This window comes from Leucopleurus acutus (genome assembly GCF_964270905.1).
Source record: "Leucopleurus acutus genome assembly, chromosome: 11".
Lineage (NCBI taxonomy): Eukaryota > Metazoa > Chordata > Mammalia > Artiodactyla > Delphinidae > Leucopleurus > Leucopleurus acutus.
In genome coordinates this window covers 31,796,724-31,814,531 of record NC_139152.1, presented here as the reverse complement: position 1 = coordinate 31,814,531, position 17,808 = coordinate 31,796,724, and the positions used below count along the sequence as shown (strand labels likewise).

General features: G+C 36.0%; 1 protein-coding gene across 1 annotated transcript in view; it reads left to right on the top strand.

The window, feature by feature from the left end:
* Window positions 1-648: 648 nt before the first annotated feature.
* Window positions 649-17,808, top strand: part of LOC309968267 (proton myo-inositol cotransporter-like) — a gene marked incomplete at both ends in the record, with an annotated part of 34,368 nt that continues 17,208 nt past the window's right edge. Inside the window, 3 exons of the mRNA XM_082849493.1 lie at window positions 649-704; window positions 1,620-1,783; window positions 8,072-8,192. Of these exons, the coding sequence (XP_082705619.1) occupies window positions 649-704; window positions 1,620-1,783; window positions 8,072-8,192 (341 nt within the window). The remainder of the gene's footprint in view (window positions 705-1,619; window positions 1,784-8,071; window positions 8,193-17,808) is intronic.

Genomic DNA, 17,808 nt, shown 5'->3' with positions numbered 1-17,808 from the left:
AATAGCCAAGATATGGAAACAACCTAAATGTCCGTCAACAGAGAAATGGATAAAGAAGATGTGGTACGTATATACAATGTAATATTACTCAGCCATAAAAAAAGAATGAAGTAATGCCATTTGCAGCAACATGGATGGACCTAGAATTGTTATACTGAGTCAGACAAACACAAATATCATATGATATCGCTTATATGTAGAATCTAAAAAAAATGGTACAAATGAACTTATTTACAAAACAGAAATAGAGTCACAAATGTAGAAAACAAACTATGGTTACCACTGGAGAAAGAGGGGGAAGGGATAAATTGGGAGATTGGGATTGACATATACACACTACTGTATGTAAAATAGATAACTAATAAGGACCTACTGTATAGCACAGGGAACTCTACTCAATACTCTGTAATGACCTATATGGGAGAAGAATCTAAAAAAGAATGGATGTATAACTGATTCATCTTGTTAAACTAACACAACATTGTAAATCAACTACACTCCAGTAAAAATTTTAAAAAATAAAATAAGAATTTAAAAAATAGTAGACAGTAGCCACTGATGAATCAATGAGACTTAAATGTATTCAAATTTTATTTTTGAAATACTATGAAAAAGTTGACTAATATCCAGAAACTGTAGATTGTAACTATGGAAATATCCAGCTTGATTGAATACATTGCTCAGATGCCAACTGTTGGATTTGGGTAAAGCTAACTTGTTTTGGAATGGCTTAAAAGCTAGGCAAAGCCGTGGTTCAGAATGTATCTTCAGGATTTTAATTTTGTCACATTTCATAGATGATTTTCCAGGAGTATTTTGCTTCCTTTGTTTTAAGGGCCGCTTTAAGGTAATCTTCTGATACAGCTACTGATGTTTCCCCCGGAAAAGAAATGTCCTATGAGAAACCTGTCACTTTAAACGTACCAGACATATCTCCCATTGTGTGTCAACAAGTTGGCATTATGATTTTTTAGAGCCAGTTTCCAGTGTATTCATTTGGAACAAAATGAGTCTATAGAACCTAACTAGGCACATTGTGCTGGAGGCTTACCAAAGAGTATACCTTTCTAGGAACCACAAAGGCATTCTTTGTGTACATCATGTAAGTTTCTTATCTCCTTACCAGATGCCAGATAAACTGATATAGTCTTACTCCTTGTGTCTTTGAAGAAGTTCTTTACTTGTACCAGATTTTTGCCATTATATCACATTTTCTTTAGTATATGTAGCAATTCTCTTTATTCTTTTAAGTACATAAATTTACAGCGTATGGTAACTTCTGATTCATTCCATGGATTTGGAGCTTTATCCTTGGTAGTTTTAGTGAAACTACCAGCTGTCAACTGTCCCTAGGTGTGGGGTACATTCAACTTTTAAAGGCTTCAGCCCTCTATTCACTTGCTTGAGTATTTCTTCTTACTGATACAAAGTTAAAAATGGATTCATCTGAACACAGTCTGTATATTGTGATCCTTTAAATAGTTTGCATTGATTCCCATCTTAACTTGGTGTTATTAATAGTTATTCCTGGTCTGTTCTAGTCGGGTAGATATTTTTCTATATGAATAACTGTGTTTCTTTGAATAACTAACAACAATTGTTTTATTCTTGCCTCCCAGGTACTACAGTGCAACCATTCTGCAGATGTCTGGTGTTGAAGATGACAGACTTGCAATATGGCTGGCTTCAGTTACAGCCTTCACAAATTTCATTTTCACACTTGTGGGTGTCTGGCTTGTTGAGAAAGTGGGTCGCAGGAAGCTTACGTTTGGTAGTTTAGCAGGTAGGTGCCGAAGAATTCAGTTATAAACTTTTCTCTAATGATGACAAGTTAACCTTTTAAAATACAGTACCACTTCTGATATAGTTTTCATAACTAAATAATAGAGTTCCTCTGAAAATTTTTTTAATAAGAACTTATGATATATAACTAGAAATTAGAATTGTAATAACAATTTGAACCTACTGAGGGTAGCATTTTGCTGTATTATTTTGAGTTTTGCTCAAAGGTACAAAATGGAAAAGAAAACTTGGTATTCATAAACTCAGTTTTTAACATAGTTTTTTTAAATTTGGGATAATGTAGAAGTAAATTTGGAGCATTTTTTTTCAAAGTTCTTTCAACAGTGGAACATTAGAACCATATAATTTCTTCACAAAGCAGGGACAGACACTTTTTGTGTTTGAACAAGGCCTAAATCCCAGTGTAAATTCTGGTTGGTTAAGTATGTTTCCTATGATAACTAAATAAGAAAAACCCTTCTCACATTCAAGTATCGTTTGTCTTTAAGTCCCACCCATTCCATTTATTATTTCTCTGTAATGCAAGGGCTGTTTCACTTGCCAAAATGAGACCCATCTCTGTCATTGTCTTCACATGTTTGCATCATATAATTTTCTAATCTTTTTCAAATATACAAGCAGATTCCTACTTATCAATTAACTGTCCTCTAATAGTTCCTTTATAAGTTTATTTAGAGTAAGAATATATTTTTCTATTAAAATGTAAAGTTTCCAGGCCTGCATTAACTAAATTCTATTTTAACTAAATTATACCTAAAACACTGATCTAGGGCTTCCCTGGTGGTGCAGTGGTTGAGAGTACGCCTGCCGATGCAGGGGACATGGGTTCGTGCCCCGGTCCAGGAAGATCCCACATGCCGTGGAGCGGCTGGGCCCGTGAGCCATGGCCGCTGAGCCTGTGAATCTGGAGCCTGTGCTCCGCAACGGTAGAGGCCACGACAGTGAGAGGCCCGCGTACCGCAAAAAAACAAAAAAACAAAAAAAAAACACTGATCTAATAGAACTACTGAAGTCAGTTGTCCCAGATTTTGATGAGAAAATACATTTGGAGTTTCATACTGTTATTAAGAGCACATACTCCCTCTGACCCTTAACTCCAGAAGGAAGAGTGGAATGCTTCCGCCCTCTGTTCTTTCCTTGAGTGGAAGCCTTGAGTTCAATAATGTAAGTTGAACTGCAGTATCAGCACTGAGGAGAAGGCAGGGGGAAGACTGTCTGATTAAAAGGCAAAGGTAATCGCAACAGCCAATGTATATAGGGAAGCGGGAGGGTAAGTGAGGAAAGGTGAGGGACAAGTGAGGGTTAAAAACCACATATTTCTAAACCTGTTCAAGGAACCAGAAGTGTTTAGGCCCAGAAAAAAGACTAAACAGATACCTAATAGATATTCTCACAGATGGTAGCTGTTATGAGGACAGATTTTTTACTTAATATAAGAAAAATATTCCTAATAATCAGAGCTATCCAACAATGAATTGGGCTGCCTCATTAGGATGGTAAACTCTCAACAAAAGGGTAGATGGCCATCAGGCAGTGATGTGCTAGAAACAAATTCCTACAGTGGGTTGAAAGTTGGATTTGCTGATGCCTGAGGTTCAGGTCAACTCTAAGAAAAGGTAATAGTTGCTTTAAAGTTTTTTAAATGGACACACTTTCTTTGACAGGACATTAGTATACTGCTACCTCAAGAGGCCTATTTTTTAAATAGAATTTCAGGTCTTGAATTTGGGATGTGGGTTTTGAGATTTGGAGAAAAATGCTGATTTTTGAGATGGGGGAAAATGCTTTTTACTAGCAGCCTCCGTCCCTTCGTTTGTTGTATTCCAGGATTTTGAGGCATTATAGATATAAAGCCAGACTGTTTGGGTTTGAATTGTGTGATATTGAGCAAGGTTCTATTTTCTCATTTTTAAATCGGGGTTAATTATAGTCCCCACTTCATAGGGTTGTAATGAAGACTAAACACATTTATACATGTATAACATTTGAAGCAGTGCCTGACACAGACAGTAAAATGCCCAAAGCATTTTGCTATCACAGTAGTGTTACGCCAAAGAGTGATTCTTTGTTGTTTTAACCATAATGTAAAATCAACTTGCATCAGAATCCAGGAACTTTCCTGAACTCCTCTTGCTGATGTCATGTTTCACCCTTCCACGTAGGTCCTCTGCCCCAAGGATTTCCAGAGCCCATCCCTGACTATTAAAAGAAAGTATTAAGACTTGGGGGAAAGACCAAGAGATTCCAGGGACTGCCTTTATGAGCACTTTTCTGGAGGCACTTTTCTTTCCTGCAGAATTAAGAGGTTGTCATTAAATTTGTAATATTTACAAGAAAGACCAGTTCTGTTAAGCTTTGAAAATATTAAAAGCCACAAAATGTCCTACCTTTAAATTATTCATGGACTATATATTTTGTATTTCTTTGTATAAAGAATTTCTTTGTCTGGGTCTAGCTAAATACAGTTTATTTGTAGTACTTTTTAAAGAATTAGCACCAAAAAAATTTTTTTTAAGAATTTATTTTTTAAATTTTAAAGAAATTAACTTGATATGTTTTTCACTATTTTTCACCTAATAAAATAAATCATAATATATTTGATATTCTACCATTGCTAAGTATTAGAATACTATTCTATTTAAAATTTCTTAGATTAGCCTAGAATTTTTTAACTTCAAAAGTTTTATTCCCTATTTTGTGTTTTTATTATGGTTTATTTTATTATATTGGGTGAAAATAGTAAAATAAAAATAACTTTTTCAATAGGAACTTGTTCTTTAAAAATTACTAAAAATAAACTGTATTTAGTTAAACCGGGACAAAGAAACTCTTTATACAAAGAAATGTAAAATATATAGTCCATGAATAGTTTTAAATGTAGGACATTTTGTGGTGTTCTGACTTTTAATATTTTCAAAGCTCCCTAAGAGAACTGGTCTTTCTGGTAAATATTGCGAATTTAATGACAACCTCTTGATCCTTTTAATAGAGGAAGGCTTATATCTATGTAGCTTTATTGCTTATAAATCAGAAAGCCAGAAACACTGTGTTATTTTCTGCCAGATATTTTGGTAGTGGAATATTTCCTAAAACATTACTCACAGGCTGTCTTCATCAGAGTTGCCAGGGATACTTATTTTAAATTGTGAATTCTTGGGACCCAACCCCAGATCAACTAAATTAGAATCTCTGAAGATGAGGTCTGGAATATGTGCACGTGATACTTACGCACAAAAAGTGTGCTCTGTTAGAGTCTTAGGGAGGGAAATTATTTTTTCCTGAGTATTTACTAATAATCCAAACCCTGTACCAGGTAATTAAGGTAACTTATTTCATCAGATGTTTTTGAGAATGCTATTTATCCAACACACTTCACCTCCTATGGAGAACTTTTTTTTTTTTTAATTTTATTATTATTTTTTTTTTGCGGTATGCGGGCCTCTCACTGTTGTGGCCTCTCTCGTTGCAGAGCACAGGCTCTGGACGCGCAGGCTCAGCGGCCATGGCTCACGGGCCCAGCCGCTCCGCGGCATGTGGGATCGTCCTGGACCGGGGCACGAACCCGCGTCCCCTGCATCAGCAGGCGGACTCTCAACCACTGCGCCACCAGGGAAGCCCTGAAGAACATTTTTATTAGGAAAATGATATCAGAATTCCAAAATATGACAGTATACTTGGTTAAGAGGGACTCTTCTCTTAAAATATAAAGAATGTCCCCAACCTACCCAGTACAGTGGAGAAGATCCTTTCGTACAAGGCCTTCCTGTATTGGACTCAAATCTAGGTTGCAATAATGGATCATTGGCAACAACTATAACAACTTTAAATACTAACAAGTGACTGATAAAACATCTGTAATTTTGTTAAATTAAAGGAAATAGATAATTCAAGTAGTCTTAAGCCTTAAAGATATATGAGTATATGAAGGGCGAGGTGATTGTTTTAAAAATTTATTCCATAAATAAAGTCATATAAGACACCATTCCCTTCCCTTAAGGAGTTTATCATCTCATAAGGATTTTTACCCTGTGTGGGTATCACAATCACCTGTGGAGTCATGTTATCGGATCCCCATTTTCTGGAGACTCTGATTCAGAGGTTGAGGTACATTCTAAAGATTTGCTTTCCAATAGGAAGCCAGGATTGAGAAACACTACTATATGTAATAAAGTAAAGGAATGATACTGACTTTTAAAAGATTTCCATCCCCAATGGGTCAAAATAAAAATAAATTTGTGTTTAAGAAGGATAAACCTTCAACTATTTAGGGATTTTTTATATCCAAAATGGTTTTTTTCCCCAAATTTTGCAAGTTGGTTGGACTTTTTTAGAGATGGATCCAAGAGATATAATATCCATACTGCAGAACTCTCATCTAGTATATTTGTCCCATACTAACCCCATGACCTCAACTGAATAGTCTTAACATGTTTTGTTGTTTTCTTCAAAAATAGCCAGTATTGCAAAAATCTGTGGTACTATGGGATCTGCTCTATGCCAGGCACTAGAATTGAACATATATTAGTATGTGTTAGGTACACCATCTAAGAGTTTACAGCTTATCATAGACAAGTTATTTAAGTAGTGTTATGAAAGAAGAGTATCATCTTTCCTTCACATCCAAAAGTATCAACTTTTCCAGGTTGAAACAAATCTTACCTGTCCCAAGACAATATTCTGTGGAGGTAATTTGGGAAAATACTTAGGGACCCAGCTTCTTTCATAGACAAAGTAACAGTAAAACTCATGGTTTATTTTGCTTTGTTTGAGGAGAGAGGGATAATTTTTATTTACAGGCCTAATATATCTTTTCTCTTTCTAAGAGACAGACTTCTGTTTTGTTTCCCAATTCAGGGCTTGGTAGTTTCTTGAGAAAGTAATACCTCAAACTATTCCTACTTCTGGTTTGAATTTTAAGCCAACCAGGGGAAAATGAACTGTGATTTTAGATTCATGCCTCTTCAAGCCTGGTGTGGTAAAATGGCTTCTGATCTTTTCTTCAAGCCTCCTCCCCCTTTTTCCACTTTATTCTAGAGTTTTAAAAATATGCTGCTGCTGCTGTTTCTAATGATAATTATAGTACAATAATTAACATTTTTTAGCATTATAAAAATCTTTCAAATGTATTGTGATATTTAAAATTCACTGTAATTCTGCAAGGTGAGTATTCTCACTAAGCCCCAGTTTCAGCAGACAGAATTGAATTTTGGAAAGGTCGTGTGTTTTGTCCAAGATCACTGAGTCAAGAAACAGCAGAGCTAGGACTTAACCACAGTGCTTAACTTGACACATCCCCTCTACCTTAAACACAAACCTATTATGTAATCCAATTGCACTTTCACAGTGCATCCCAAAGTTGTTCTTTTGTCCATTTAAAAAATATTTTTGGTCATTCTTAAATTACTTTCCCATTTTTCTAATAGAAACTTTACTGCTACATAAATGACCTCCCTGAATTCCATATTTTAAACATGTTGCCTCATTCAAATAAATTGTACAAACAAAGGCAGCCATATTTTCTTTCTCCTTTCTTCCCATGACCCTTTTTTTAATCCTCACAATGGCTGGAACAATAGTCAGAAATTTGAAAACTTTCTTATTTACTATCAGTATTTCTATCAGGGACTCAAAACTGAGCTTTTTAAGTGGTGCATATAATCACATTCTGTACCTTAAAATCAAAGACAAATATTCCACTTCCAAGTGCCAACAGGGAAGACAACTGAATATATGTGTTATGTCATTTCTGACGTTTTAAGTCTTTACAAAATGCCACTCCTTTTTAATGAGAAGTACTCTTTCAACTACTTTTGATATATTTAGTTTGTTACTTTTTAGTTTACTTATTTGGGTCTTAGCCGATTGAATGACATTAGAACAATTTTCTTGGTAATGAAAGGAGCACTTGGTGTAAATCTGTTACCTTTCATACTTCTAACATATTAGGCACTCAATAATGTTGGTTACATTAATTGATTTTGAGACAGCAATCAAAGATGGTGTTTGTTTAGAAAGTTATTAACGAACCTACTGCTTGGCTAGCAAATGTATTTGATTTGAATTTTACTCTTGTCATTTCTCACAGTGAATATTCTAGTGAGTTTTTATGACAATATATATGTGTAAGGATCTTTTTTTTTTAATCCAATGAAGATAGATCAAGGTATTTTTTTAGAGATATATCTTGCCAAACCCAGTCCACTTTGGAAGAATGTTGTCAATTCTTCTCTGATGTAAAACTTTTTTTTTTCTTTCCTTTTTTTTTTAGGTACCACCGTAGCACTCATTATTCTTGCTTTGGGATTTCTGCTATCAGCCCAGGTTTCTCCACCCATCACTTTTAATCCAATAGCTCCTTTAGATCAGAACACTTCTTGCACAAGCTACAGGTGAGATTTTATAATGGTCCCCTTCCTTAACCTAACTCTGGTAACTTTTTTGTTTTGCTTATAACTTTCCTAAAATAGGAAAGGTGAGTAGGAGTTTGCTAGGTATCCAGATTTAATGGTGGAAAGGAAGAAAATGGGAAAGGTGTTAGGGAGGGACCACCAGGAAGAGAAAGAGAATATACAAAGAGCAGCGTGTGCAAATGCATGCTTAAGGAAAAGTAAGTTATTAGACACAATTTTGGTGATGTTTCTCTGGAAGTTGAAAGTATATATATTGATACAGAATCTAAGCAGGAATACTGTGAAACTATTTTATATCATATATGACTCGGTGACATCTACATTCTAGATGAAATAAAGAACTTTCATCAGTAATTAAACTTTTCCATGATGTACATGTCTGATACAGTTGTTTATCATCTGGATATTCTAGCAATTAATCTTCACTGTGTTCCACAGGTATCGCCTCATTCACTTAAGCAGAAAATAATGTTTCCTCTCACTACTAGGTTTCTTGCAGAGCAATAGAAAGTGGAAAGAGCTTGTAGAAGAGAGTGTTTTAATGGTCAGCTGCAGGTTTAAGTGCTCATTAAGTTTAACAGTTTACACCCTATGTGATAGATTGGTAGATGGAGAAATGGATGGATGCATACATGGGCTGACAGATGGACTGAAGAATGAGCAAGTGAATTAATTAAAGATTGAATGATTGAACAGATCAATTAATAAATTTGTCAGGAAAGTTTCAAAGTTTTTTACTTCATTTTAGTGGCTGGAAAGGCTAGCGACCCCTTTAAAATATATGGATAGAATACCTTTAAAAACAAAAAATGACATTGCTTCAGCTACAACTAACCAGACATAAGTCTCAAATTAATGGGTAAATGATTTATTAAGTCAGATACTCCTAGGTGAAATTAAAACATTACATTGATATACTTAATTCCACTTGGAATCACTAGGAGCTTCTCATTGAACAGAATTTATGGTGCGTTCTCATTACAACAATGAGGAAGACATATATTATTATGTCTTTCTGGTTACTAATTGTGATATCCACTTGCCCTTGGAAATGAATAGTTTATATGTTTATCGCTTTACTGTTTTTTTTTGTTAACAGTCTTTATGTTCTAAAGGAGATTGAAAGGTGTCTTAAAAGAAGTTACCCTTAGCATAGACTATTTCTGGATATAGTGATCTTTACTTTCTTTGGACATATCACCTCAACTGCTAGAAAGATGACAGACCATTGCTAGAATTCTGCATGCTCTAATTTTGTTTTTCTTGACAGATATTTTAAGTTAAATGTTTTTTAACACAGTTACCTCTAACAAATTATTAAAAAATTACTATTGTTTGAGCAACTTAGAATACCCTCTAGATCTGATGTCTGATTTAGATGCAGCAATTTAGATTCAGAATAAGATTGACTGATACACTATCAGGTCAACTAAAGGCAGAAAGTCAGCCAGAGAATATGAAAAGAAATTTTTATGAAGTTCTGATATAGGAAAGGAATAACTAACTTTTTAATGATTTACATAATGAAATAGTTTTCCTGACATCGACTTTTAAAATTTAAATAAAAATATTTATTACCATAGTATAGTTCATTGCACAGCAATTTATGATCATCAGTCTATTAATCCTCCTGATCCATCTAAGTTATTATCATCTACCTACCAATATAGATAAGTGACAATAAGATACTATCACCTACCAATATAATATAAAGTTGTAGTGGAGTGAGAGAAGTGGTACAACCTAATTTTATTCTTATCACAAAAATGGGCAGCAATTTTTGAAAACAGAACCAAATTTTAGATGTCCTCTGGGAGTCACTGAGTATGCAAAACACTTATGTCTTGTGTGCTTTCTTTCAGAGTAACATATTAGGCTTTGTGAGAATTTGATAACATGTATTTATAGTCTGAGTGATTTTATAAAATATATCTGCAGTCCCCTTACTGATTTTGTTGTTGTTAAAACTGTCTATACACATTTCCCATTTCTTTACAATAAACATGAAACATACAATATACAACATATGAAAGTTGTTAAGAGAGTAAATCCTGAGTTCTCATCACAAGAAAAAGATTTATTTTATTTCTTTAATTTTGTATCTATATGAGATGATGGATGTTCACTAAACTTACTGTGATACTCATTTCATGATGTATATAAGTCAAATCATTATACTGTAAACCTTAAACTATACAATGCTTTATGTCAGTTATATCTCAGTAAGACTGGAAGAAAAATAAAGATTAAAAAGGAGATAAACATGAAAGAGTCATGTTTGCCTGACCTTAGGATGAGTAATATTCATGCTGTAAGTATAGGTGGTATGTTTTCCTCTTGGAATGATCCTATAGGAAAATTGAACAAAGAAAACAGATTTAAAGGGAGAGATGGTTTAGTATCTATCTTTTTTTTTTAACATCTTTATTGGAATATAATTGCTTTACAATGGTGTGTTAGTTTCTGCCTTATAACAAAGGAGAGATGGTTTAGTATCTATCTTTTTTTTTTAATTTTATTTATTTTAATTTTTGGCTGCATTGGGTCTTCGTTGCAGTGCACGGGCTTTCTCTAGTTGTGTCGATGGGTTTCTCGTTGCAGTGGCTTCTCTTGTGGAGCACAGGCTCTAGGCGCGCAGGCTTCAGTAGTTGTGGTGCATGGGCTCAGTAGCTGTGGCTTGCAGGCCCTAGAGCACAGGCTCAGTAGTTGTAGCGCCCGGGCTTAGTTGCTCTGCAGCATGTGGGATCTTCCCGGACCAGGGCTTGAACCCGCGTCCCCTGCATTGGCAGGCGGATTCTTAACCGCTGCGCCACCAGGGAAGCCCGATCTTTTTTTTTTGTTTAACATCTTTATTGGAGTATAATTGCTTTTCAATGGTGTGTTAGTTTCTGCTTTATAACAAAGTGAATCAGCTATACATACACATATACCCCATATCTCTTCCCTCTTGCATCTCCCTCCCACCCTCCCTATCCCACGCCTCTAGGTGGTCACAAAACACCAAGCTGATCTCCCTGTGCTGTGTGGCTGCTTCCCACTAGCTATCGGTTTTACATTTGGTAGTGTATATATATCCATGCCACTCTCTCACTTTGTCCCAGCTTACCCTTCCCCCTCCCCATATCTTAAGAACATTGTATACTATTGGTGGGAGTGTAAACTTTTCTCCATTTTGGAAATTAATATACTTTCACCTAATAAAACTTAAATATATAGGCTCCTCTATTCAGCACCTCCACTTGTAGAAATCTGTATTCTACAATGACTAGTATGTAATGCATTCTGACTAGAGTAGAGTAGAAGATTTAAGAAAGTGGATGGTTCAGGAACAATGGTTGTTCTTTATTTTAATTCAATAAATATTGATTGTGTGACATCACCAGGTAGGTTAGCACCAAAAATATTGTAGGTTGGGGCTTACTAATGACTTTGGACCCAAGACATTGACTACCCTAAATAATTTCTAATAAGAACTTACCCTTTTTAGAATTTTTAATTTTTTAATTGATGATATTTTGTTCCAAGTCCTGGTTAGATTTTGTGAACCAAATGTATTAAAGAACACCTTTCAGATTCACTTGCCTGCAGCTAAAACTGTGTACAGTCACAGGGTGCCAACTAAGGCTAGGAGAAATAACTCTAGTGAGGGTATCATCTGAATCATATATCCATATAAGAACACACATGCATACTCCTAATATGGCCTTAAGCTCCATGCTCTCAAATTACTAATAAACATATTTTCTTATGAGAGCTATCCAAGCTTTGAGGATTCAAACGTTTCCTATGTAACACTTCCCTCGAATCTTTGACTTTTTATTATTTGTAAGTATGATCTCATTATATTCAAACCCTTCAAAGTAAACATATATCTTAAAGTATACAGCTGTAGAATTGCAAGGTACTCTTGTCCTAGGACTTTCATCACATTGCCACTAATTCATTCATTCATGCATACATGCATTTAAAAAATATTTTGGAGCACCTATTCATAGGATTATAGTAAGGATGAATTAATATATGGAAAGCACCTAAAACAGTGCTCAGCACATAATAAGCACTCAATAAATATTATAGACATTGTTATCATCCATAAAACCTATAATAGGAGATGAGATTGTGATGATGGGTAGAAATCTTTCCCATCTTTTGAAGAAGAGGAGTTTTAAGCAGTATTAAGTAGTGTTTTAATTTTAAGCAGTTTTAAGTCATGACTTGACCAGATTTTCTATTCTAAACTTTCTCTCTGGGGCACAGTGAGCACATGTTGATATAGGCAGACTGAATATTAGAATTGTCTGTGAGAGAGATTGATAATTGCCTGCACTATGAAGGTGATACTCAAGAGAAATAGGTAGACATATTCTAGATATATCTAAGAGAGAAAAATCAACAAGAATTAAAAATAAGTAATTGATTAACTATGAGCAACCAGGTAGAGTAGATCATGGAAATGAGTTGGGGTAATTGAAGGAGAAATTGACTAAAGGGACTGTGCCTCTAATTCACTGCTCTTTTTGCTATTAATGTTTTTCATTTGAGTCTTACCTGAACCATCTGAGGAGGTACTTAAAGCTGCCCGTCCCTCACTCCCACAGATCTGCCTCACCAGGACAGTGGAGAGTAGGTGATTCCAGTACATCTTTCATTAAGAACCACTGCCATACGCTTCAGTATTATTTATTTATTTATTTATTTATTTATTTTTGGCTATGTTGGGTCTTCGTTGCTGTGCACGGGCATTCTCTACTTGCAGCGAGCGCGGGCTACTCTTCGTTGCAATGCGCGGGCTTCTCATTGCGGTGGCTTCTCGTTGCAGAACACGGGCTCTAGGCGCACAGGCTTCAGTAGTTGTGGCTTGCGGGCTCTAGAGCACAGGCTCAGTAGTCGTGGCGCACGGGCTTAGTTGCTCCACGGCATGTGGGTTCTTCCTAGACCAGGGCTCAAACCCGTGGCCCCTGCATTGGCAGGTGGATTCTTAACCACTGCACCACTAGGGAAGCCCGCTTCAGTATTTTTAACTGCGTAACTGCCAGCTTCTTTCTTTCCTTTTTTTTCTTCTTGAACATTATTAAACCAAGAGTACAAAAATAATCAATGTGACTCTTTTTCTATAGAGTAATATTTTCATATTTCCCTCTCTAAATGAAGTTTCCAAATATACAAGTTGACAAACCGTTCCTTCATCTATAGACCTCCCTATGGTGGTGACACTAGCTTTGAGAAACTGTATATGCCTAACTAATTATAATTAGTCTCTTCAAAGTTCATTTACAATAAAAAACAATTTTGCATTCATACACTTTTCTTGTCCTTTTGCCAACCTTGTGTGATTGAGCACATGTCATTGGCATTAGCACTATGAGACTGTTAGATTCAATCATAAAACTCTTATCTGACCTTAGAAATGTGCAGAAACCCTATTACCCCCCCTTTTTTTTCAGTATTTGGCATCCTGCTGACTGATAATGTGTTTGTTTCTAATAATTCTTAGCAACTTGACAATGAATATAGTGTTATACTGTGAATGAGACTTTTACTTTTGTTGAATTTTGTTTTCTAAAACTTATTGATTTCTTTTAAAAATAACATATTTTAATTTTTTTTGGCCTGATGGTACAGGCTAATAGGCCTGAGATTAATATTAATAAAACTACGGAAGAAAATATGCTATATCTGTTGAATAATCCACAGACTTAAGGTAAAGACAAACGTAATTAAGTTAGTTGAAAGGGAAAATGAGATTTGAAACAAAAAGCCCACATAACCTTATCATGTACCTTTATCTCCAAATAATTGTACATGTCTTTTGCTAGCATTTAAATACCCAGTACCAAATTTGACATCTGGGTAGGAGGATGGTGGAAGTTGACCACTTATGGGACATATTCATTGAGTTCCTCATGACCTTTTTATCTTGATGCCTGGGCTTTTGGCCGAGGACCTGCCAAGCCCCCACAGTGGCAAGATCCCCTACTCAAACCTTATTTTCCACAGTCAAGAAGTGCTTTTCGGGAAGCCTTAAAGACAAAAAAGAAGGCTTTTTATTTTAGGTTTGCAAAGAGTGGGGGAAGAGCATTCCAGGAAGAGGGGACATCATGTGTACAAGCCCTAAGCATGAGCAAGAGAACAGCACAAAGATAGACTGGATGGCAGGCCAGTGACAAACCACACTGGGACCCTCATAAACCATGAGAATTTTAGACAACATCAGAATACTGAGAAACCTTTAAAGAATGATAAGAATGATTTAATCAGATTCGTGTTTCTAAAAGATCACTCTGGCTGCTTAGGAGAATTGATTAGAGCAGGACAAAGGGCAGTGAAGGGAGATCAGATAAAAGAAATCTGTAGCCTAGGTAAGAAAATAATGCAGCCTCGGGCTTCCCTGGTGGCGCAGTGGTTGAGAGTCCGCCTGCCAATGCAGGGGACAGGGGTTCGTGCCCCGGTCCGGGAGGATCCCACGTGTCGCGGAGCGGCTGGGCCTGTGAGCCATGGCCGCTGGGCCTGCGCGTCCGGAGCCTGTGCTCCGCAACGGGAGAGGCCACAACAGTGAGAGGCCCGCGTACCGCAAAAGAAAAAAAAGGAAAATAATGCAGCCTTGACAGTGGCAGTGGAGACTCAAGAGATATTTTGGAGGGGGCTAACAGGGCTGGGTGATTGGATGAATTACATAAAAGAACAGATGCTTTACGTGTGGTTAGGATAGTACTTATGTAACAGGATTCTGGGGCTCTGGAATCTCACTGTAGCTCACTTCTTAGAACACAATTTCAAAGATATAAATCAGGAGAGCCTTTCCCTTGCTTTCCAGTTAAGTACAGCAGTCCCATAATAAGAACAGTATTTGCTGTCACTTATACTTTTATTTCAAATATCATTTTTACTCCCTCTTGAACTCAAAAGACTTTTGAGAAAAGCTCTTTTGAACTTATCCATTTAGGTCTGAAGTAACACAAAGAGGTAAAGGGGAAAACGTATATCTCTGAAACTCAAGGACTTTTATTCTCTTTCTAGAGCTCTGATCATTACAATGAGTAAATAAAATCAACCTGGAATTTTGTTCACATTTCAAGTCAATCCACTCTAGAATATCATCCCTATTTTGTCCTATATTTTAAAAAGGAATACGTTATCCAGTCCTGTGACAGTGTTCTTGACAGTGAAATAGATGATTCTATCATTTTTGGAAGGTAAACTTTGAAAATTTATTTTAAACTGTGTAGGGGTACTTAATTTTTAGTGATTGATACTCAAAGCTCAGCATATCTTGAGCATGCCATATTATTAAGTAGCTGATAATACAAATCAGTCCTTTATTCCCCAGCTTTTCACTTGATACATCTAGAGTAACTGGCATTTTTCTCCATGTGCATCTAAATTGCATAGTTACCAGTTTTTTTGGAAACCTGTTACTCCTTGGCAATTAACATTGATCATTATGTGAATTCTATGGTAATTTCATCATAGAACAAAATTTTTTGAAATGATGTTGTAATTACAACCAACTTGCCGGTAGATAATAAAGTTTCCACCCTTCACTGAGGTTAAAAATGTACTGCTCATTTTTATAATTATCAGTGAATCATAAAGTCATTGCCAGTAGCCCAGATGAGGGTCAGAATTTAATTTTTTAAGCTTCTTATTCCCTTTTCTTTTGTTTGATTTTGATTTTTATATGATAAATGCATGCTGATTAGTCTTATCAAATCAGGAATAAAAATTATTTCATTGAGAGAACTTTTAGCATTTTCTAGTTCATTCATTTTGAAAGCAAAGGAAATCCTTATTTTATTTAAATTGATTAGTATTTATATGAATGTTTAACTTTGTGGGACCTAAATATTTAGTTCTTCCTGCTTTTTAATTTTTATCATTGTGAAATTGATTTGTGACTATGTCAGATATCTTCACAGAATTTTAGTATAAAATAATAAACGTTTGAAATTTAAGATAGTAATTTATCCCTCAAAACAATAAATCCCTCAAATCTTGGCCCGTGTAATCAAATTCAGCAAGAAAGTATATTATCTTTACTCATATATGCTATACAATTGTGCGTTGTATTATAGAAAAACCACAAGTAAATGAACGTATAAATTCTTGGCAGTTAACACGTACTAATGTTTACACAGTTATAACTCTTTGTTAACTTTATTTTCATCTTTCATATTATATAAGTGTATAATGTATGTGTGTGATGGCTTGCTATAAATTATAAAAATAAACTTCAGAAATCTAAACAGGCTAAATTTAGTATTACTGCTTTTCATCTTGCAAATGTGTTTACCAAAGTGGTCTTACATTCTTATGCAAACTGAGAGTGACATTTTCAGTTCAACTGCAGAAGAATTACAAGAGGGGTTAGAGTGTTGTACTTTTTAAATATCTATTCTACTAATGTCTATAGGCCACCTTATTTTACTTAATCCCTAGATTGTTGAAAAATATATCACTGCAGTAGAGGAGCTCAGTATTTTAAAGAGCCATTCATCTAACTGTGTTTTAAAGTAATAACTCCTTATTATAGAAGGCTTCCTAAAGCTGGGCAGTGAGGAACTGGTTGGAGTTAGATGGAATAAGCAGAGGAAGACAGCATCCCAGACAGAGGAAATAACGTGTGTACAGAAACAGGAGAAAGCTTAATATTTTCTAGAAACTATAAGTACAGGGTCTTCTCTAGTTTCAGATACTCGATTTCACAAAATTCATATTTTCCATTTCATTGAACTATGTGCCATATTATGCCTAATTTTTTGGAGATGTTCTGTGGAACAGTAATTTTAATTTCTGGTATGGGAGCACTGCCAGTAAGAGAAAAGGCTAAGCCATGGAAGGGGGTCCTGAAGGTTCTTAAAAGTGCTTATGCTGAGCTTAGCAGACCTGCATCAGCCCAACTCAGAGGATCTACAACTGTCTCCTGTCCCTTTCCCTTTCTTTTGCAAGCAGAGGGGCTCACTTGCCAGTCAGGGTCAGCATCACCAGTGAGCATCAGTTCCCAGGGCCTGGCCCAATCACCCTCCCATCCCCTGCCTCTATTAGACAGTTAGGCGTGTGGCAAGCTTTACCGAGGTCACCTGAGTTTGTAGAGGAGAGCAGCCAAGGCCTCGCCCCCATGGTGGTCTCTGCTGCTGATGTTGGGGGGGATAGTGAGGATAGAGACTCCCCACTCCCCAACCCCCAGCAGCCTTGACAACACCTGCTCCAGGTGTCTGTCACAGGCTAGTTCAGAAGTTCAAAGAGCAGGGGCTTTCCAACCGTCTTTCCCAGCCCTGTGGCAGAGAGGCAGAGGCCTGGAAAGGAGACACTTCCCAGGGAAGGCTGTATGGTAGTTCTTCTGTAGCAGATACCTCTCATACTTTCAGATGCTGAATTTCAGACAAATTTTCAGAAATGAGATGCTGCCTATAATTCCATTCAGGAAACATGTGGTGATCTCTAAACAGAAGTAGGAAATGGCAAGAAATAAAACCTGAAGAGACTGTTGGGAATTTAAATTATAAGAATTCGTCTAAAAAAATCTACAAACAATAAATGCTGGAGAGGGTGTGGAGAAAAGGGAACACTCTTGCACTGTTGGTGGGAATGTAAACTG